Here is a 23,591-nt window from a genome sequence, read left to right on the forward strand (position 1 = left end):
CTACGAAGGGAGTCCACCAGAAAGGGAGTCCACACTCGTAAAAGTCCAAGCAATGGTCGAGTTTTACATTACTTCCTACTGCTTTTAAAATGAGAAATCCTTACCAATTGAAGTGAAAAATGGTATTTCGTTCACTAAAGAATTGATTTCTTCTATAAGTTTCTAACAAACCTAATGGAAATGCCATGCAAAAAAATCGAACTGAGTGTATGGAAGGAGCGACACTGAGCTGAGTGTCTCTCTGCTCTGTCGCCGGCTGTCACCCAGCCCAACCCAGGGTCAGACCAGTCTCCTGGCTGCACCCCTTGGTGCAGTTCTCAGAGACCACAGTGAACCTGTTTTTCAATCAGCTAATAAATGCTACTGAAATGATCTGCCTTTGGATATATTTTTCCCCCTAAAGTAAAGCTGCTTTTAGTTTTCATTAGAAGAGGAAAATATTTAGAAAGCAATAAACTCAGGCGCTTTCCCTAGCAAGATGTTTCTGTCCTAGGTCTTTAATCCCCACAGTGTAATTCCATGATGACCAATAGCTCCAGGGTCCAAAGACCATCAGCCAAATGTCAGGTTTCCAGGATGGAGAATGCCACCATAGACGTTTGGTTGAATGAACACCGTAAGTTCACTGTCATCAAGTTTCACGACTATTATGACTCACAGGGAACCTGAGCAGGCCCTGCATTCTTAATACACTGTCATTTTGGTCTGGCAGAGCTGCCTGTGTGCACTTGGGGGCAAATAAGAAAGTGGTAAAGAAAAAAAAAAGTAACAATAAATTTGGTGAATGGCCAGCTGTGCTGAAGGCTGCCAATCCTTGTTCTTTGAGGCGAGGCCTCTTGGATCTCTGAAAACCTTGAACCAATGGGCAGGTCCCCAAGTAGGCAAAACTGCCTAAAGAATTGAATATATTATCCCGGAAGACTTTTCCTCCTTCACAGTGGTAAGATACAATTGGCAACATCTGAACTTGATCCAATCATCCCTTCAGCTCCTTGGCTGCTTCTGGGGACTATTTCAATCTACTGAATTTTTGCAAAGACTGTGGGTTCCTAAGACTCATTTCTGGTACCTGACTTAGAATGCTGCTCTGGAATTACATGTTGTAGTATTTGCAATATTTAAAAAATTTAAGAATATCTGAAATATTTTAAATGGAACGATAGCCCGCAATGACTGGATCCTTGAGGCAGTGTATCAGGTATGCATGATTTTATTTAAAATGTGTCCAATAAGACTTTCCACTTGGAATGAACATTTTTACCTCTTTCCTCATATTATTAGAAACAGTATTTCCTCATTTCATGGAGTTTCTTAGAAAGTTCTAAGTAACTTAACAGAAGAGAAAAATGAAACCATGGGGAGATTAAATAACAGGAAGTTTACACCACAGCAAGGGTGCTCACCCATCCCAATTTCAGGGGACACACAAGTGACTATTGGGTGAAATAGACCCGATCATGCAAATCATCATATGATCACTTGGTATCCTTTGGCAGTTCTGACATCCATTGTCACTAGCACAGATAATAAAACGAGTCAGATGACCGCAGTGAATGGGAAATCATCTTTTGCTTTTGGTGGTGGAGAGAAGACAGGAACACAAAGGCGCGGCCATAGGACCATTTCCTAACATCGGACGAGACTGTTCGCAGCTGACCATCCGTTGCTCTGAGCCCCAGAGGGCGCACCTGGTGTCCACGCCACCGTCTGCCGGGGGTGGTCGCAGTATCCTCTGCCTTCCATCTAATGGCACTGGTTTATCTGTGGACAGCAGCACACCACAAATCAGCATCGAGAGCACATTTTCACCAAGTGGGCAGTTGTGGTTTGAAATCACTAGAACCTGGCAATGTTAAATTTGTGTTTTCATGAGCCAAAGGTCATAGCACAAATGAGGTCTAAATGTCACCACAGCGGACCATGGGCCACAGAAAGACACATTTTCAAGTTATGTTGACCTTCCAGGAAGAAAAACAGAGATACAGAGCACAGCAAACACGTGCGGGGGACGCACGGCGGCGATGCACGGCGTCCCTATGAAATATGAACGGCGCCATTTACATGGAAATGGAGCCAGCAGGGGCATTGGGTTTCCTGCCGGCTCGTCGGAGCTGCTGTCATGGAAAGAAGCTCAGGGCAACGTGACTGGGGTGGGCAGAGGGGCAGGCAGGCTGGGAAATGTCACCATCTCAACATGTGTTCTAAAGTGACTTCGAGGTGATCATTCATTTATAATCGAAACATAATCCGAACGGCGTTTGCTCCCTCTTCCTCTCTGTAAACACATCTTTTCATAAATAACTTAAACGTCTCCTTGGCATTCAGGATGCAGTTCTGGCTGGAGTAAAAAAGGGTGGAGGATGCACAGCGTTAAGGAGATGTCAGGGTACTGGTGTGTGTGGACAGGCGCTCGGGCGTCTACTGCACGCGGCAGACATCAGCCGTCGGACACGGGCGGGGTCACCCAACCATATTTTTCATGCGTCTTCACCAAACTCTTAAAGGTGGCTTCAGCTTCCTTGCGACTGAAGGACTTTTTTGATTTGCCAGCTTTTCTACAGATCCGTCCCTGCGTGAGACGAAAAGAAAAACCAGGTTAGAACGTCACTGGGAATTGTTTCCTACCATCTTTATTAAAAACACACAGAGTCGTGGGGATTTCTGATGTCTGAATCAATGCAATGCACTGGCCACCTGCAGGGTGGGGGCAGCCTCACTGCCCAGGTGCAGAACAATTCAGCTTTGGCACCAAACAGATGGGGCAGCCTGGGGCTGGCAGCCTTTTAGGGGAGGGGGGTGCTGTCTTTACAAACCCCCACACAGCACTGGCTGAATCTGAACTTGCTCATTCCACGGTGCTGGAGAGAAATCTCTGCCCCAGTTCCTGAGACACGCAGGAGGGGCCGGCCTTACCAAAAGGGCATCAATTCACAGCCAAGCATTCCCTCCCTGAGGCGATATACTGTTCGAACTTCCTTTCCCTCCCTCAAAAGAATGCCTTTAATTATCGCTTCAAATTCGTCTGTCATAACAGCGAAGATAAATATATTTATAGAGAGTGTATATTCGTATATTTCTACTAATATATAAAAATTCTATAAATATATTTATAGAGAGTGTGAATTTGTATATTTCCACTAATATACAAAAACTCTATTTTTTTAAATTCAAGTTCCAGAGCCATTAGTGAATTTATTGGAATTCATGTCATTTCAGCACCATTTTGTGAGGTGACGGTGGATATTTGCATGGAAGAATAGACCCATCCTCGAGGTCCAAGAGAGGGTAGAGGTCAGGGCAGGTGCTTCGTCACACGATCCCGGGAGGGGGTGGGGCTGGTGGAGAGGGCCACGCCCCCTCACAGTGACCAGGCGTGTTCTGCTCCCAAGGACAGAGCACTTGTCTCTGCAGTGGCCAAAAGGGACTGACCCATCTTATGATGGCACAAGAGGGCTCTGGACTATGCGGAAGAAGAAACCAGGCAACACTGCCCATGTGACGGTATCTTGGGAAGCCCTGGAAAATGTGGAATATCTGGCATCAGAGGGGAGGAGCAGATGGAAGACAACCAGGATTCGAGGTGATGCTGGCCTCAGTTGGACCTGTGGCAGCTCTCGCTCTTCCAGCCTCAATTACTCTTCATTAAGTCTCTTAATGGTGGATCAACTGAAACGTTCCCTTAGCCTCTGAGGCACATTTACTTCCACTTAGCCTCCCCCAGGCTCTCCCGGAAGATCTGCTCCTCTCCTTGGGCATCCCATGTACATGTTTTGCAGATGGGGCAGAAATGCCTGGGAAGAACTGGCTGAGCTTCATCTACTGGCAGGCGCACAATCACCAACCATCGCCTGCTGTTCAGGAAGCGTGGCGAACAGAATTTCTCTCTGAACAGACCCTCCGCACTCCCAATTCGGGGCACTGGTGCTACAGCACAACTGTGGGCACGTACCAGGATGTGAATGGGGACCAGGCCTCCCCGCCAGCAGCTCCTACAACGCACAGCAGCCAGGTGCCTTGGACAGCCATAGAGGGCAGAAGCCACACGGGTCTGTGTGGGCACCAGCAAGCACGATCCACCCGACCCTGGCTCTCTGATAACCCACTGACAACTCCAACAGGAAGGCAGCTGCAATGGCCTCTAAATCTCCTGGGCAGACAGTGCCCAATCACCTGAAACGTGGAGTGGAAGAGGCCATCTCACATGCCTGTATTCAGAGCCTATCTAGGCTTCCTTTTCAATAATTGTCTTTTCAACAGTGGACACACAGGCCGATCCGTAGTTGACGAGTCAGGAGTCCAGGGTTACCAAACTCTGCCCGCTCTGGATATCCCTCTGGCCTCACTTGTGCATCTGTCACTGGGTCACTGGGGCAGCAGAACCTTTTCCTTTTTAAATTTTTTTTTTTTTTTTTTTTTTTTTTTTTTTTTTTTTTTTTACAGACACGATCTTGCTCTGTCATCCAGGCTGGAGTGCAGTGGTGCAATCGTATCTCACCGCAACTTCAAACTCCTGGGCTCAAACAATCCTCCTGCCTCAGCCTCCTGAGTACCTAGGACTACAGGTGTGAGCCACCACACTTATCTAATTTTTTATTTTTTATAGAGATGGGGTCTCACTATATTGCCCAGACTGGTCTTGGACTCCTGGCCTCAAGTGATCCTCCCACCTCAGCCTCCCAAAGTGCTGGGATTATAGGCATGTGCCACCATGCACACTTTTTCGAAAACGCTGTATAACTCACATAGGAAGAGTTGCTAAAAGGATGAAGGAAGAACGGAGGAAAAGATGACAGGAAATGGCCATTTATTGACTGCTAGCAACATCCCCATGCCTCACTAGGATTGACTCCTATTTTGAGTTTTATAACTTCAAGCATATTTGCTTATGCGATGTAATTATGCTTGATAAAAAGAGACCACTCAGAGCTGATATATTCATAATCATCATCATTGTGGGCTGAGATCAAAGTCCAAAGTTATCTTATTAAACATATGAAAACACATCTTTCACGTCTTTGTGAGGATATTAGCATCAATTTCTTCTTTTTTTTTTCTTGGAACAGAGTCTCGCTCTGTCATCCATCCAGGCTGGAGTGCAGTGGTACAATCATAGCTCAGTGCAACCTTGATCTCCTGGGCTCAAGAGATCCTCCTGCCTCAGCCTCCCAGGTAGTTGGTGCAACAGGCATGCACCACCACATACAGCCAGTTAAGAAAAAATTTTTATAGAGACAGGGCATCGTTTGGTTGCCCACGCTCATCTCGAACTCCTGGGCTCAAGCAATCCTCCCACCTTGATCTCTCAAAGTGTTAGGATTATAGGCATTAGCCAGTGTGCCCAGCCAGCATCAATTTCTACATCAAGTGACAGCAAGTATCAAGGGTTGATTTTTTTTTTTTGGCGAAAATGCATATTTTAACCATCTCTATCCTTTTTCTCCACAATACTGAAAATCTATGGTATTATTTGAAAATCCTGAACTAAAGGTAGCTAGACAAATAGAGGCTCACAATCATCTTGGAATATTCTGTGGCTTTTGGCATGAACCCACACTTTGCCTATTCTTTGTGAAAGTCTCAATTATTACAAGAAACAACAAACAAAACCCCAGAAGAACAGACCACTCTTTGTTGCCTTTTCTTCCCTGGAAGAATTATGAACAGAAACCCCAGTGCTTAGTCAATTCCACAGCTGGGAGACAGAGCCCATTATGAGCCAGTCAGAGGCTCAGAGCATTTATTGCACTACACTGTTGATAAGAAGCTCTTATCTCATCTCCTGTCTCTTACACCCACATTTACAATTAACAGTTTTTTTTCCATAGGTTCATCTTCTGATTGGCTGTTTAAATATGACACCGTGAAATGCTGGACTTGGAAGCCACTCCCTGCATTTCCCCTTTATTTCCTGGCTCTGCCAGGGTCACAGAGCTGTTTTTCTGACATGCCCTTGCTGTGCCCACTGCACCAAGAAGAGGAGGACCCCTCCATCCGTGTTCCCTGCTTGTTGCAGGTGTTTGGGCATTCCTATTCATCCTTCCAGGATACAGTCTCTTGAAATGTGAACTTCTGGGAATCAAGTGCAGACAATACCCATGTCACGCATCATGACGAACATCCAATAAGATAATGCATTTGAAAATACTGAGGACTTTGAACTTCATACAATTAATAGCGTTTTTCTTATTCTCATAACATTTACCTTTCTCCCTTGTCTGTTTCTATTTAACTAATAATCAAAGAATCTAGTCTGAGATATTTCCTTTGAATAATTCTCATTTCTTCTAAAATATCTCTACTGGTACTTAATGTTAAAAGGCATGGATGTGACTCTTCACTCATCCACTACAACAGCTTTGTGTTATCACTCAGAGTTTACAGTAACACTTTTGATAAGTAACACTTCCTCTCTTTCCTGAGCCACACACAGTAAGTGTATATTTATGAACAACTACAGGATTTTGCCATCACCACCTTAAAAGTCTCATTGTAATATAGAAGTCAAACAGTGTTAATGAGAATACAATTCTCCAGGGCTGCATCTGTCAAACAAAACCAGTAGGTGGTACTTTGATTTGATTCTTTTTTTCCCTTATGGCCTTTTGAGGGCCAATAGCAATGATTCAGCATGAAAACATTTCAACACAGCTAATAAGATGACAAGTGGCCCCAAACTTAAGTCCCCAGTTCGGCCCCTGTGTACTTGAATTTCAGCCTGGCACGTCTGCATCTCCCTCAATTGTCTAATGTTTCTCATTCATTAATTTATGCATTCATTCAATGTGTTGGGTGCTGGGTCTAACAAGACAAAGTGATGCCAGGTCTCTGCCTTTAGGGCTTAGAGTCCATTACGGGCAGATAACCAGGCATATTGCAGCTGCTGGGACAGAGGGTGTGGAGCAGGCAGGGTCTCTCACTCTTGGTATTGTTGGCATCTTGGGCCAGGTAATTCTTTGCTGTAGGGGCTATACCTGCATGGAAGGAAGTTAGCAGCACCCCTGACCTCTACCCACTAGATGCTAGTAGCATCCTGTAAGTAATGACAGAAATTGTTTCCAGACATTGTTAAATGTCCCCACAGGAGTGAAATCACTCCTGATTGAGAACCACTGGTGTGTAGAACTGAAAGAGCCAGAGGCAGGAAGAGTCAATTCATTCTTTATTCATTCAGCAGACGATTGCTGCAGGTCTTCCCTGTGTCAGGAACTGTGCTGGTGACCGGGACTGCAGAGCTTTCTAAGAATAATAATTCTGGTCCTTATGGAACTTATAGCCCAGAGGGTATGATGGATTCTACACTGGGGAAGAGAGAAAGAAAGGAGAGAGAAGAGGGGTGGTAGTGGTGATTTGTGTGTTCAGAAAGATTTCTATTGACAATAACATAAGCTGAGCTTTGAGACATAGGTGGGCAGGTGTTTACCAGGCTATGGTGGGAGAGGACAAGGGGTCCCAAATTGAAGGTGTGAAATGGCTCACTATACTCAGATGCTTGGGGGAGGGGGAGGCTTGGGCATGGAATTTAAGTGTGTGTGTTTGTGTGTGTGTGTGTGTGCACTTGTGTGTGTATTTGGTGGGGAAGGAGTTGTATAATTCAATAGACCTGGCTTCAAATCCCTGCTCCAATACTTCCTGGCTGTGTGACCTTGGATGAATCACTTAACCTCTCTGAATTTCGATTTTCTCATATGTAAAATAAGCATTATAATAGTATTATGTGGCATTGGATTCTATAAGAATTTAATATGTTAAGATATAAAACATGCTTTGCCCAATGCCAGGCACAGGGTGCACACAATAAATGGGGCTTCTTATTTTTTCAACTATCACAGAAGTTCTTCTCCTTTGGTAAATATAGTTTCATTCGGTTCTCTTGAAAGAACACACAACATTTCTGTCTTTTCATGTAGATTTTATGACTTATTCAGTCACAAAAATGTCCACAGGCAAATTCAGTATATTGCATTTACATGGCTAATTTCTTAGCCTTTTGAATTATGTCTGTCTTAACAGGTTGACATTAATACATTAATTCTATACTTCCTACTTGATTAGATTTTTCTTCTCATTCCTTTTCTTTGCAAACATACTTTCTTGGTATTTTTGTGTTTCATTTGCCTATGAATTACAGACTTTTGCCCTCTAAAAACAGTTAAAATTTTCAGACTGCTTACGTAAAGTTTTGAGTTTCCTGCACTCATTTCCTGAGCCAAAATTACAGAGCTGCTACTTGTTTTTAAAGTCTTTGAAGGAGTAATTGTCAGTCTAAAAGCACTCATAACCTTGAACGCCCTGACATGGGTTGTAAATGTGTGCAAGACTCATTTTAGGCTTCCCCTAAAACTTCTATCTGGGGGCAAAAATTAAAGGTCACTAGTCTCTTGGTTTGAGGAAAACCAATGCTTACAGGCATCTTTCAAAGGAGGTCCGCTTTGGAAAGACATTGGGGATTTCACCTTTCTTTTAAGGTTTAATGTTCAAAGCAAATCCTAGAAAAAAATCAACTTGTAAATTTCTAAAGGACAAATGAGACTCTACAACAGATCAGACTCTTCTAAGAAACACATTCCCAAGTCAGATCAATGACACTTAAGCCACTGACAGGCAGGGGACTTCAGCTGGGTCTAGTCTGATGAGACAGGAAACAGAAGGATCCAGAGAAGGTGAATGTAGCCCTTACTGTGGGTCTGGCTGTGTGTGCGTGCATGTACGCATATGTGCACATATGTGCGCATGTGCACATGAGTAGTGCATGTACATACACGTGCATTTGCGTATGTGTGCACGTGTGCTCATTTGTGTGTTTGTGGGTATTTATACACACGTATCATGTCACATGTGAGCATGTGTGTTCATGTATGCACATGCAGGTGGCTATGGTGGTTACATTCAAACTGCAGGGACCGATGTGAGCCCCCTGCTGTGGAATGGCTGCTGACTAGAGCCCACAGTAACCTGAGGGAAGGCTCTCGGCTGAGTGGAGGAAGCCCCAGGCCACATGAGCCAGTTTGATGGGCGGTCCCTTTGCACAGGGAGAGCTTCAGCCTGGTAGGCTCTGAATCTGTCAGAACCCCACCCAGCACCAACCAGTGCAGGGAGGGGACAAGCAGAGAGGTCTGGGAGAGCAGAAACAGGGGAGGGGGAAAAGGACAGGGTGGGAACATGCGGTTGGAGCTGATGAGCCGCCAGTGAGGTCATGTCGAGGTTTTGTCTGAAGGGCAACTCTAGAGACTGCCGAGTCCCCACACCGCCCACAAGTGCCGCGGTGACTGCTCCATGCTCAGCTTGACTCTGATGTGCGGCTGCCGCGTGGCTGTTTTCACATCTCATCTCATTAAATGTTGACCTGGGCAAACTTTGCAATGAGTAGGAAACTGGGCTTCCATTAACCGACTTGCCAAGGGCTATAGAAGAGCTGGGTTCAAATCAAGGACTCCAGAGACTGAAGGCAGAGGCACCGCAGAAGAGCAGCATGTGAGCTGAGGGTGCCCTGAGGGGCAAGACCAAAGACAGGTAGCCTCAGGGCCAGAGCCTGCGGGGGGGGGCCCAGAATGGTCAGGGAAAGGGCTGGAGAGCCACACAGGCTGGGCAACTCCCTCCGGGAAACCAGGACTTGGAATATGCAGACCAGACTTCCCTGCTTGCCGCCCCTCCGAAGCCCACATGGGCCACTCAGGCTTCTGCGTGACCTTCCTGCGTGAAGCCTGGCCTGTTGGGTTTCACTCAAAGTTTGTGCCCAATACGGCTTGGGGTTCCTTTCATCGTTCAGACACCAACAGCAGACTCATTCATACGCACCCCCCATGACTAGTTGTGATTTAGTTCCTAGATCTGGTAGCTAAAAAATGTGTTGAGTGGTTTCTGGAAAGTGCCAACTCAAAATAGTCACCTCAGAAGCCATAAACGTGATCTTTCGGTTACACTTTCAGAACGCACTGTTTGCCCCAGGGACCTGTTGACTCACACCCAAGCCAAACACATACAGGCGACCAGAGAAGTGCCTTCACAAAGTAGATGACTAAAACATCCCACCCGATCTGAGGGCATAGAAGACAGTGCATTGGGTGGTAGGGCACGAGGGGCCACAGGGCTACATGGACCAGCCCTGCAGGGATCAGCCACAAGGGGACCAGCCCTTGGCACGGCTTTAGGTGGAAAAGACCACTCTCCTCCATGGCCCTGTTCCCACCTCGATAGAGATATGTAGTTTCTGCAGAAAAAGTGCACTGGGAAACCCATTCCCATTATAGTAAAATTTCTCTCTCTAGCAAGAATGTTTCCAAGCCTGGAACTGGGGTGGAAGGGCTGTGCATGTCCAGGAGAGGCGAGCAGAGTCCCAGCAGGTGATGCGGTGTCCTCAGGAAGAAGGCTGGCTGCGCCCTGCTGATAAGCAGGGAACACAATCCTTCACTCCAAACGCACCTTCTGAGCATCACATCTGTGGGCTTCTCTTTGTTTTTTTTTTTTTTTTTTAGACAGAGTCTCACTCTGTCACCCAGGCTGGAGTGCAATGGCACGATCTCGGCTCACTGCAACCTCCGCCTCCCAGGTTCAAGTGATTCTCCTACTTCAGCCTCCCAAGTAGCTGGGATTACAGGCCTGTGCCACCACGCCCTGCTAATTTTTTTTGTATTTTCAGTAGAGACGGGGTTTCACCATGTTGGCCAGGTGGGTCTTGAACTCCTGACTTTGAGTGATCCACCCACCTCGGCCTCCCAAAGTGCTGGGATTACAGGCATGAGCCACCGTGCCCGGCCAGGGCTGTCATTTTTGAAGGCGTGTTTGAGCCTATCAAGATGTGGAAGAGTGTACAGAATACGGTAAGCATGTCTTTTCTTCTTTGGGTGCTGACAAGAGCATCGGTCTGATCAGAGAGTGTTGGACTCGCAGCAGGAAGGCCTTGCTGGCATGGTGGGTGGTGCACAACCATGGATGTGCAGTTTTCCCACTTGGAGCTGGGAGACACGATGAAAACATCTGGTATCTCTGCAGGAGCAGGTGTCCTCCAGATGAGAGTGCTTCTGCTTGGGTCCTGCTGACGCTGGAGCTGGATCATTCCCGGCTTGGGGGCTCCTGTGCACTAAGAGTGTTCAGCAGCTTCCCTGGGTCATTCCTGACCATGTGAACCACAGAGTGTTCGGCAGCCTCCCTGGGTCGTTCCCAGCCATGTGCACCGAGGCTGTTCAGCAGCCTCCTGGCCTCCATTCTCTGAATGCCACTAGTACCCCTCTCCCGAGTGGTGGCAACCAAAAATGTCTCTGTCTATTGCCAAGCACTCCCTAGGGGGCTGAATAGCCCTGTGGAGAAGTCGTGCTCTAGAGTGGAGTGTGGGGGTGCAGGAGGGGGCACCTAACGGGGCTGGAGGCCCAGACGGGTGGAGGAGACTTCCAGGGGAAGGTGGTTCAGGAGCTGAATGCAAAAGACAAGTGGCAATGATCCAATCAGAAAGCAGGAGAGGGGGAAGTAGGAGTAGACGCCACGTGAGGGTGGGCAGTGAGCATCCTGAGGCTTCCGGGAGTCGGAGCTTGCTGGGGGGTGGAGGTGGGCGAGGCAGGGATGAGAGATGCCTTAGTTTCTTGGGCCTGCTGGAACAGAGCACCCCCACTGGGGGCTTGAAACAACAGAAATGTGCTCTCTCACAGTTCAGGTTGCCAGAAGTCTGACATGGAGATGTGGGCCCGGGGGAGCGTCTGCTCCAGGACTCTGTTCCTCCAGGACTCTGTTCCAGCACTCGGGGGCTGCCAGCACCCTTGTGTGCCTCAGCCTGTGGGCACAGCGCTCTAATCTCTGCCTCCATTGCCATACGGTGTTCTCTGTGAATCTGTCTCTGTATCCAAATCTCCCTCTTCTTACAATGACACCAGTCATTAGATTAGGGACCACCCTAACCCAGCAAGACCTTGTCTCAACTCAATGACTTCTGCAAAGGCCCTATTTTCAAATAAGGTCACATTCACAGCCACAGGGGGTAGGACTTCAATTATTTTGGGGAGGACACAACTCTGCCCACGGCAGGCATAAAGCTGACAGAGAGGCCTTTCACCTGTGCCTCAGCACTTGCACCCATTCTGCAGGTGGGAGCACATTGGGCCACGTTTTCCTCGTGGATGGGTCATTTGGGAGGTGGTGTGGTGGTCAGTTTTGGGGTGTTGTCCAGTTAGGTTATTGTCATGGTCCAGAGAAGATGGTGAGGGCCTGGCACAGGCCACTCAGTGAATTCAACTAAGGCCATGTGGGCAGGGCTGGGGGAAGGATCAGTGGGAGGTCTGAGCCACTCCAGGCTTCTGACCCAGGAGGAACAGGTTTTTAGGATAAGATACTGAGTTCTGTTTGGGTTGGCTGGCTTTGAGGTGTGCACAGAAATCCAGGCAGGAGGCTCCTGCGTATAGTGGTGGGAGCTCACACCAGGGAACCTAAATGATGAGGTTCTGCAGGGAGAGGTGTGCGGGGAGGGGAGCGTGCCTCCTCTCTGCTCTCTAGCCATAGGCCCGTGAGCAGGTCACTCTCCCTGCACCTAGTCACTGCACCCGTGTCACTACCTGCCCATACCTCCTGCATGGGGATAATGAGCACCTGGCGTGCAAGGCGAGATGGGATGGAGGTGGTGGGCCACCATGCCAAGTGACCCAGGGCCAGGCCTGCAGAGAGATGCTGTCTTAGGAGCAGGCTGTGGGGTCCTGGGAGGATGGGTGTTTGGCTGGGGACAGTCAAGAGGAGAAGCAAGAAATCTAGAAAAGGGGGATTAGGGCGGGTGCAGCTGCAATGAAGCGTGCACAGGTGAAATCGCCCAAGAAGCATGCTCTGGGCCAACTCTTGGAAAACAGTCATCTGAGATGTGTGATGGTTACTTGGTTTATAATAACATCAAAACTTTAAAAACTCCTTTTGACCTTATTTTTTAGCACTCTTTGCACATGAAGAAAAATCTGCTTCTTTAAAAAAGTGTAGCTTAGCCATGACCCCCAGAGGTTTATGACATGCTTGCCACCCCACAGACTTCAAGCGGGGTATTAGGTAATGCCGGCACTCAGAAACTCTTTCTTAAAACTGTGAAACCTCTCAGGATGACAAAGCCAGCATCAGTTTCGTGTACACTTTGGTGATACTTGTAAGGAATTAAAGCGAAGCCACTCTACTTAATATTATACAAAATTCTCCAGCTCTGGCAGCACCAAAGGCACAGTTCATGGGCGCTTACAAAACAGAAGCGGCACTTGCCTCTACATTTTAAAGAAAGTTCTAGCAATTACTGAATCTGTTTTGAAACAGATGGTACTTTCTTGGAGGAAGCAAGCGTAGAAAAAGGAACTTTTTGCTAAAAATGTAATGATATGAGATAATCCTCTCAAGGTTATTTTTTGGAGATCCCACTAATACTTATACTTTTGCATAGGCAGCCGGATCCCAGTGGGTTTCATTAATGTGCACTTTAAGACAGGTAAGTGACAGATATGCTCATCAGTGGCATCGTGGTGGCTGTGTCGAGGGCTGTCTGAGCCAGGCCCTGTTCTCAGGATGGGGCAAATGCTCTCACTAAACCATGCCGAGACACTCCAACAGGTGGGCTCTGCTGTCATCAGCTCTATTTTATGGACGAGAAAATGGAGACACACAGATCAATAAGGTGCTTGGAGTCACTCAGCTAGGAAATGGCCAAGGGCCAGGATCCTAGTGCAGGAATTCCTGGCTTCGGAGGCCACACTCTGAACCCCAAGGCCAGGCCAGCTCTCAGAAACGTGGAGAAGGGTCACGGAGTTAAGAGAAGGCAAACAAGATACTGACCATTCACTCAAAAAACAAACAAACAAAAAAACGTGACCCGCCTGGCTGTGCCCCCTGGCACGGGACGCTCCTTGGTCACCACTTACCTGTGTCTCTCTCACTGTCATCTCAACAGGGAGCTCCTGGCCAGCCATCCTGTCGTTTGCCACACGGTTTATGTAAGCCCCAAGATGATCAGGGCCCTGAGTCTACCTTTACTACGTAGATTCTGGTCTTTGCAGCACATGTGAGGGCTTCGGCACACGCTATCTGCCTGACGTGGTGAACAGGGCGGGTGACCTCCCCCGTGAGTCTCTGTTCCGAGATGATGGGGGCAGTCTGTGTTTGTCATTTTGGCCAGGTCCAGAGTGCAAAAGGAAGCTGCTTTTCTTGGGCCGCACCCAGGCTGCTGCACTCCACTCTCAAGGCTGAAGCACTTACTCAGCACAAAGCAGACCCCCCACCGCCGCCCCGCCCGCCGGTCTGTGTTTTCTCCTTGTGAGATCATTCCAGCTGTCTTCACAGAGGATTCTGGAAAAGTCTTAATGAGCACAGCCTCTGCCCTTGTTATGATGGACAGACTCAACGGAGGATACAGACATCAGCACCTCTTCATCTACTTCAACATTTTACTCCTTGGACTTGGCTCCATTAAGGCACACATTTCCCTGACTAGCCCCAGAGACCCCCACTTTCTTACTGAAGTCACCCCTAGTTGAAGTCAGCTCTGTCTGCTCCTATGCTCAGTGAGTGACCTGCAAGAAACAATGGTGTTCTCCTACCCAACTTGACCTCTTAGATCAGAATCCGGCCAGCTCTTTTCCCTGCACAGTTGGTCTTCCTCAGCGTTCCATGTTTTTCCTTCTTCTTGGAACACATACCGAACAGGAAGACAATCCAGGGCCCCATTGCTGTCTCAGCCCACCCGTTCTCGGTGGCTTAATTCTCACTTTCGCCCTCCCATTCCAGCGGGTGGGACTCTGCTCACTCAGCTCTGTGGCCTCCCGTGCTGTGTGTCCCTAGATGCCCACGGCTGCCTCCACCCTGCCACGCCTCCCTGATTTCAGGATGAGGCACTGGGGATCCAACGCACTCCTGATGCTGCACACGATAGAAGGGACGCTCCCAGGGCAGGCAGCTCTGTCATGAGGCCTGGCCTTCCTCACTCCCAGGAAGGATGAAGCCCCTGAGCAGGAAGGAAGCAGAGGGGAGTGGAGGGGTGCCAGGGAGATCAGATGCACCAATGGGCACCCACTCACCATGTCTCCTGTCTTTTGCCTGTTTCCTGACAGAATGCATCTGCACTTCCTAGGATCACTCTCCCACGTGCACAGGAGATCATCCACCTGCGGCCCTAAGCCCTTGCCTGTGGTCTGCTGTGGCTTTGATCACCTGTGCCATTGGGTGATCGGGACACTTCATTTCACCACTGCTATGGCCCAGCCTTGCTGTGGAACAGTTCTCTCAGCACAGACAGTAGGTACGGCAATGCTGTTAAAGGGAAAAGTCCAAAAAAAAAAAAAAATGAAGGAGACCAAGAATGTCACTAGGAAATGTGACAGGAATCAGAGCCTGGGAATGAATTTGTCAAAACAGAGGCAGCCACCATTCGCTGTCTGCCCCTGCTAGCAGGAGCTTCACAATTTTGACCAAAAAGCCCAAACTTAGTTGTTCTAGAAATACTGCATCAAGAAAGAACGCATGATTTTCACAGGCAACCCAGGTAAACGGCGCCTGGTGCTTTCACTGCTGAGGTGGCTTCAGGGAGGCTTTGCGCTTGACGGTGGCAGTTCACGGCTGCGCTCTCTTTCCAAGCCATGTTACTTACAATGACAGAGAAAGCTCATGTCACACAGCATGCGCAGCACTGGAGTCTCACAATGCAGAAGGAAATTCAGCAATGTCAAAAAAAATGAGATTTTGGAACCACTGGAAGTTTTCAGATACATTTTCAGGTAAAATTTCAGGTGAAAATATTATGATTTGGGCACAAATTCTATAAAAGATAGGTTACTTTTTCAAATAGTCTGTTTTTGCAATAAAACACAGCAATAGTGAGACTCTACATGGATTATTTACTTCACCTACTTTGTTACTTTTCTGATTTTTAAAAGAAAGAATTGTGCTCATAAAGATGTGAGATTTAATTTATGCCCCTAGAGACCCCCATACCTGCCAAGCAGGTATTTGACTTTGTTCTAGGAGGGTGGTTTCTGGGGAGACACCAGGTCTGTCTTTTGTCTGGATTGCTTTCTTGAGGCACTGAGTGAAGCTGCAACTTGTGCGATATGGGATATGGATGAAACCTCCTGAAACAGCCTTGCATATACAATTTGTTTCCAAAGAACCACCCAGATTTGGTCAACAGTCCACTTGGCCTTTGGCTTACACGTGCCACATGGGGTAACTCTTGAAATTCCCACCTGCAGCCTCTCCCTGCCACCCAAATGCCAGTTCCACACACCCACGTCCTGCTGGACACTTCCACCAGGCCAGCAGCTGCTGTCTCCATGTGGATGTTGTGAGATCCAGCTCATCAACTTTCTGCCTAAATGGTCTCTCTTTTAACCTCTTTATTTTGAATAAAGCCCCGCTGACTTCTAGTCAACCAGCTCCTTAAAGTCTGGAATGTCACCAAAAGCCCAGGTCCAGCCTCTTGGGTTTTGGAGGTGGGGGTGGTGGTTGTAGGGACTCCGGGCGCACCTGTCCTCAGCAGGCTGACCTCCAGGCGCACCTGTCAGCAGGCTGACCTCTGGGCACACCTGTCCTTAGCAGACTGACCTCCGGGCGCACCTGTCCTCAGCAAGCTGACCTCCGGGTACACCTGTCCTCAGCAGGCTGACCTCGGGGCACACCTGTCCTCAGCAGGCAGACCTTCAGTGCAAGGGGTTGTGCTTCGGGTGCAATTCACCAAGAATCTTTGGCATAACTAAAATGGCGACTTGTCTGCAATAGTGGCAGGGTGACTGGGAAGAGGTCACAGCCAGGCCCAAGTCAGTTTGTGAGGCCCAGCGAGGCCTGGGGGGGCATGTGGAGGTCAGGATGGAGAAGCACACAAGGGGGGCTGTTTGAGACAGTGTCATGGTGATCACTGGCCCTGAGAGTGTGGGCGCTGGTGTAGGCATGGGGGTGTGTAGAGGGTCCTACTTGCTGCCCCGTCCCTCCCCAGGGCACCCTCATGTGACTGTGGACCTCCAGCACTGATGTGGGCTGGTGGTCTGTGGGCTCCCATGTGAGCCATCCTGGGAAGGATGGGGTGAAGGTGGGAATTTCGGGGTCCCTGGAGTTGGGATCTGGTTTCCAAGGGGAAGGGGATGTTTCCACTCTCTCTATGCCAAGAGGGGGCCACTCCTGTCCTTGCGAATGGCAAATCATTATTGGTGGCAGCTAGTGTCCAGTGAAGATAACGCCGTTTGTTTTTATAAATCTCAACTATATTTTCCTGTGAGGAAACCCATTAATTAGCAAGTGGGCATCTCTCATGTGATGTGACCAAAGGTCACTCCAAGCAATGAAAGGAACCAAAAGGTACTGCCCCAAACCTGCCACGTATTCACAGAGTGTGCTTTGCTTTCTGCAGCAGTTCACAAATATTATATAGTAAGCTTAGGAGCAGGTAAAATAGCGTACATCTGAGGGGTGTCACATGTGGCTCTTTAACCGGGCCCCCCAGATGTTTCAGTTTTATGAGGTCATTGTCTCATTGAGTCAGGACAGCACAGCCCTAGCAAAGCTTCTTCCTGCAGCAACCCTGATCCAGCAGCTCCGTGACCCAGAGGGCAAACTCCAAACACATTCTTAAAATGGGATGTTTTCCCTTTAAGTGCTGAAAAACTTTTAATAACCAAACGCCTCATAATAAACTGGAACCATGCTTGGTGCATTTGCCCTGAGGGCACTGCGTTGACTGCTTTGTGCCTTGGCTGCTCCTGAGGTGCTGCTGAGGTGCAGGCTCTGCAGAGGCAGCAGAGGTGTCTCCTCTGCACAAACATTGGGACCCCACCCCCTCCCTGCTCAGGCCCCGCCTGCTAGGAAGAAGGGAGCCCCAGTGCCACTGGCTCCCTGAGCTTTCCAGATACTCATCCATGACTAAGCAGGCATACCCCACCCTGATTTTGAAGTCCCGAAACTGTTCTGAGCCATTTCAATGGGTGTGATGAACTTACCACAAGTTATCCTAATATACTTTAAAAAGTAAGTGCATTTCATAAAGCATTCTTTCCGACAGGTCTTGGGGTCAAATCCAGCACCTATTAGCAGGGGCCAGGCCCTGGAGAGCCTGTGCGTTTCTGGGACAGAACATCATTGCTCTATCTGGTTCTCCAGCTTGCTCCACAGGGGCGGGGCTTGTCTGGTGGGCGGGGTCCTCTCCAGCTGCAGGCTGGAGGGCCAGTTCCCTTCCAGTACCTGGCAGAGCTTTGGCTTCAAGGCCAAAGTCTAATGCTCCCTTTACCATGCCCCTGCCTCCTCCAGCACCGCCCCCCAACCCCCACGCTCACACTTCCCCATCATCCGGCCCTGCCTTCCTACCCCTGCCCTCGAGTCACACTGGTTTCTTGTTAAATTAAGAGCTCTCAGTGAGACTCCACCCAGCAGTGTGCTACAAATACTGGATAAAAGGAATGTACTGAAGCCATTTCAGGGCTACACAATATCATTCCACCTTTCCAGACTGGCTGGTGTTATACAGGTGATGGTTCCAGTGTAAATGAAACCCAGCACACTTTATGTTTGCAAGGAAACAGGGGACAAAGATACGCATAAGATAGCTTAGTCAGTGTAGACAAAGCAAGTTGGGGATCTCTGTGGAAAATGCTGGGTTCTATTATCATAAAAGAGTCTTCAGAATGTAATCAAGAGAAGAAGTTGATTCTAAATTCAAATTCCTAGTCTCTGGTTGAAAAGCTTAGAAAACTAAGGGACTGCTTTTGATTGACCTAATAAAATTAACAAGAGATTTTCTATAAGCAACTAGGATGGCTATTATTACTTTTAGGTCATTACTTTGGGAGATGTTCTGATTTTAATTCTTTTATTTGTATAAGGGCATTGCAATACAATCTTGGCTTTTTGATTAAGAATCATAATAGCTAAAGAAAATAACTCGATCGGTGATTTTTACAAGCGTCACTTGAAATCTTCACTGTTTATTTTATGACAGAATATAGGGAAAGCTGCGCCAGTCACTGCCTCAAGGACTTCACATGCACACACACGCTCAGTCCTCATCGGGGAAAGACTGCTCCAGCCTCTCCTCACGACGGAGAAACGGAGGCACAGATGTAAACTGCACAATGCCATGCAGCTGGTAGGCGCTGGAGGTGGGTTGTGACCTGGTGGGACTCCAGCTGGGTTCTGGAGACTGCGCTCACAGCCCCTTCTCACCACGTGTGATGACGGAACCTCCAGGTGGTGCCCCACCACGCATTATCCCAGTACTCAGGTGCTCATTGCCCTTCTCAGGTGCTCAAGCTTATTTACTGAGGAATGAATGATGAAGCCTGTGGGGTTATCACTATGAGTCTGAAGGCCCCCGCATGCCACAGTTAGAATCCCAAAGAAAGGATGGTACGCATGTTGCCATTTTCCAAAATGTGTCCCACACAGTATTTTACACACTATGTCATCTAATTCTCACCCAGGAGGGAGATGCACTTGGGATTTTTCAAATGATTGAGTGAAGAATGAAGGAGCAAGGAACTTCTCTGCGGAAGTAGAGGCAGGAAGAGGCAGTCAGTGCCTCACCAACCCAAGCCTCATCCTGGAACTGGAGTTGGAGCCCTGTGATGTCTGAGCATTGGCAAGAAATACCAGCACCCTGCTGGCTCTGGGAATTTTTCAATAACGCCTCCTAAGCCAGGAATTCCCAACCTTCTCCAGCTATAGCATGCCCTCCTCCCAGGCCATGCATGTACTCCTGGTTGTTAACCTCCTAAGCATGGGTGCTCCATGCTGGATGGGAGATCTACATGCAGGCACAGACTGTGGTTTGCCAGCCCTCAGGCTGTACCACTACACGCCACGTGCACAGGCAACATCATTTTAGCCCTACAGGCTTAAAGCTTCTGCCAGCACTCAAATTCTGATCTCAGCTTCCCAATAAGTATCTTTTAGAAGGTAAATGTTTTCAGAAAACTGGACTTTCAAGGTAAAATCTTTTAATTTTACTGAAAAGGCTGTATGCAATACGTCACGTTTGCAGCCAATAATTTTCTGAGGGCCTATTGTGGAAGGCACTAAATCAGATGTCAAAGGGAGCTAAGAAGTAAGTCATCAAAATTGCCCTTTTCCTAGTAATGGAAAAGTTAATCCCAGGTGTATTTTGTGATATTTTAAATGGCATAAGAACAATTTTACAGATTAATTTTCCTGGCTTTGTTATTGTGATATTTACATTGGCTTGTGGTAAGATTCAAAGGTAGCAAGAAATCAAGCTTCTTCAATCTCCATATTTGAAGCAGCAAAAATAAGTTTTGTGCTGGCTTTGGTTGCCTGGCTCTCATGGTACTGAGTTTTTCTGCGTCACTGGGATGTGACTTTCTGTTGACCTCGTTATTTGTAGATGCTAGAATTGCCTACATAGAAAATCCTAAAGGCTCAGCTATTTTTGAGGAACTGGATTTGTTAGAGAGCGTTAATGCTCCACAAATAGCCATGTGGGTCGTTACATTTCTGCATCCCTTGCAGTCAGATGGGGGCCATGTGGCCAGTTCTGGCCAGTGGGTGGTGAGCAGAAGGAGGCATATGTGTTCTGGGTGGAGACATTCGGGCGCTGATGCCGACATGCTCCCCTCACCCTGCTCTCACCCACTGCTGCTGTGAACTTGGAGGCTGTGTGCTCCAGATAGAGAGCAGACACCGGCCCTTATTAGACTCTGTGCCAGAATATGCTTTTCCTGTATTAAACTGCTGAGATTTCAGGGTACGCTCTTGTGTGGAAACGAGAGTTCACCGATCAGAGTAAAATTCTTGACAAATAATTGAAAAATTACAAGGTCCACAGAATGCTAAGATGATTTTGAAAAGGAAGAGCAGAGGGGGTCGTAGTCTGTTGGCTGTTGGACTAGGAGGCCGCATTCCTAAAGACAGTGTAATATTTGTACAGGAGCAGGAAAATCGGGGAACTGAGCAGAAGAGAGAATCGCATTTACTTGGGACTGACATGGGATAACAATGGCAGCAGAAAGCCGTGGGAAAAGACCAGGTGGCTCAGGCAATGGGGCCAAGGAAAGTGTTTACTGCAGAGAAAGGAAGCTGGATGTCTACCTGGCAGCTCGCATGGAGAAGGGCTCGAGATGGATGAAATCCAAAATGTGAAAGGAAAAGCTCTAAAGCCAGTGGGAGGAGGAGGCTCAGGAGGATGCTTCGTGATGGGACGGTGGGGAAATGGTCTTCCCAAACAGCCTCGATCATAATGTAACTTCTTCAAAATTAGGGACGGTTTTTTTTCCACAATAAAAGATGAGAAAGAGAAGAAGATAAAGGAAATTTGGGGAGAAAATATTTGTGATGTCTAACACTTGCACAAAAAATTAATACCTGGAAAAAAGAAAAATCTTCTGAAAATTGAGAAGAAAAAGCTAGACAACCCGGACACAACATAGGGAAGGGAAAGAAGATCAGCAGATGTCTAAAGAAGACACCTGGATGGCTGACAAGGATGCAGCGCGATGTCTAGATCCAAGTCATCAGGAAAGCACAAGGAAAGCAGCAGTTAGATGCCCCTAGGGTCCTGTCAAGGGGCAAAACAGAAAGGAGGATGATGCCAGGTGTTTGCAGGGAAGTGTGTTGATCGGCCACTTCCAGAATGTCAAAGGCATTCTGGAAGTTTCTGGCAATACCTCAAGACAATCCACATACTGAGGCTCGTGCACTTGTGAGCTCACAGCTGGGCATCAAGCCCAGAAGATCCGCTTGCAGGTGAGTAGCCGTGTTCCTGCAACCACAGGGAGGTGGGAGATTGCTGGCATCTCCAGGGGAGTGGATGAGCAAAATGTGATCAATTCACTTCTTGGAAAAATATGCAGGTGTGAAAAGCAATGGGCCGGACACACAAACAGTGACATAGCCAGCCCACCAGCCCAAGTTCTGGGTGAGATAACTAAGGTTCAGAGCAAGGCACAGAGGACGGCACTGGCTGGGCTGATGAAACACACATATGCACAGAATGACATGACACACCTGACAGGATGAAGTGTATTTAATAATATGTGCTAGAAACAGAATGGGCTCCCGTGGGCCTTGCATGGATGGATTGGCGGGCTATCATTAACCTCTCCCTACGCCTGAGATGAAAAGTGAAAGTCACAATAAAAATGTGGTTTACATGAACGTGTATGCCAGAATTTATTATGTATGTGTAAAAATGTGATAGTTTATATATACATCCATAACTGATTTGAACATACAATGAAAACAAGATCTTACCACGGAATCAGGAAATATTATGCTCCTATATCAGGCAGCCCCTAAGCTGTCCCAAAACGATCTCTGATTCCTGGTGTTCACTCCCTATTTGACCTCCTGCCCGAGTGTGAGGGACCTGAGCTTGCTTTTATTGCACAGAGGACGGCAGAGTGATGGAAAGTCACTTCTGAGAGTAAGCCACAAAAGACTGCAGCTTTGGTCCTGGGTGCCCTCTCTCTTTCTCCCTAGCTCCCTGTGAGGGAGGCCAGCTGCCATGCTGTGAGCTGCCCCATGGAGAGGCCCGCAGGCAAGGAACTGAGGCCTTCAGCCAACACCACCCAGGAACTGCATCCTGCTGCCAGCACACGAGTGCTCATGGGGGCCAATCCTCCCCAGTCAGACCTCCAGATGAGACAGCAGCCCTGGCCTGCAGTTCCCCTGCAGCTCTATGACAGACCCAGAGCCAGAGGCACCCAGGCATGCAGCACTCAGATTCCTCAACTACAGAAACTAGGAGAGAAGAGATGTTGGTGTCTTCAAGACACTGAGTTTTAGGATAATGGGCTATGCTGCAAGAGATAACAAATGCTGAGGGCTGGGAATCAACTTGACAAAAAATTCCTAAAGATAATAAGATAAATAACAATCAAATGAAAAATGGACCAAGGGCAAAATGAGAAAGTCAAGCGGCCAAAACCCATCCCCTAAATCCCTCCCCCCCCAAAAATACAAAAACCCAACTGTATGAAAGATATTACACCTGAATAAAATAGAAAATATGTAAGCCAAAAACGATGAGATATGCTTTGCCAGTGAGATTAGGAAGTAGTGAAATCATCAGGGTTGGAGAGGCCTGGGAGGTTTCCAGCCTTCTGCTGCTGGCAGGACTGTAACCTGGGGTAACCTTTCTGAAGGGCAATTTGGCAGCACTGTATCCAATCAATATGGAGAGTGTTCCCGCTCTTTGATCCAGTATCCTATTTCTGGGAGCTTCCCTATGGTAATTAGGGTACAAGGAGCAAACATGATATACGGGACGGTCCCCGTGGGTTGTTTAGGGAGGGAAGAACTGGAGGCCTCCTAACTGTCACCTGACAGGGTGTGTGTGTGCACATGTGTGTGTGCATGTGTGTGTGTTCACAGGTGCAGAAAAACAGCCAGTATCTCTAACAGGTGGAATCATGAAACTTTTCATTCTCTACCTTAGCATGTACTATTTTCTATAATCAGAAAAAAAATTCTTAAGAGTTTTACAGGTTAGACAACATATACCATTATAATTCTGTGCACGATCACATAATCCATGCTTTTTCTGGCCTCTTCATGAAATACCAAAGCACTGTAAAATGACACTAGTAAGAGCAATCATAACATTATATAATTGGCTAGTTGCAGGCCAGGACACACATGGATCACCTGGAGGTGCA

General features: G+C 47.8%; 1 protein-coding gene across 1 annotated transcript in view; it reads right to left on the reverse strand.

Moving 5' to 3' along the window:
* Positions 1-1,194: 1,194 nt before the first annotated feature.
* The window catches only part of UBE2QL1 (ubiquitin conjugating enzyme E2 QL1), a 44,738-nt gene continuing 22,341 nt past the window's right edge, over positions 1,195-23,591 (reverse strand). The window contains exon 2 of the mRNA XM_055245833.1: positions 1,195-2,569. Coding sequence (XP_055101808.1) covers positions 2,438-2,569 — 132 coding nt within the window. The 3' untranslated portion in view covers positions 1,195-2,437. The remainder of the gene's footprint in view (positions 2,570-23,591) is intronic.

Source organism: Symphalangus syndactylus, chromosome 16 (genome assembly GCF_028878055.3).
Source record: "Symphalangus syndactylus isolate Jambi chromosome 16, NHGRI_mSymSyn1-v2.1_pri, whole genome shotgun sequence".
Taxonomy (NCBI): domain Eukaryota; kingdom Metazoa; phylum Chordata; class Mammalia; order Primates; family Hylobatidae; genus Symphalangus; species Symphalangus syndactylus.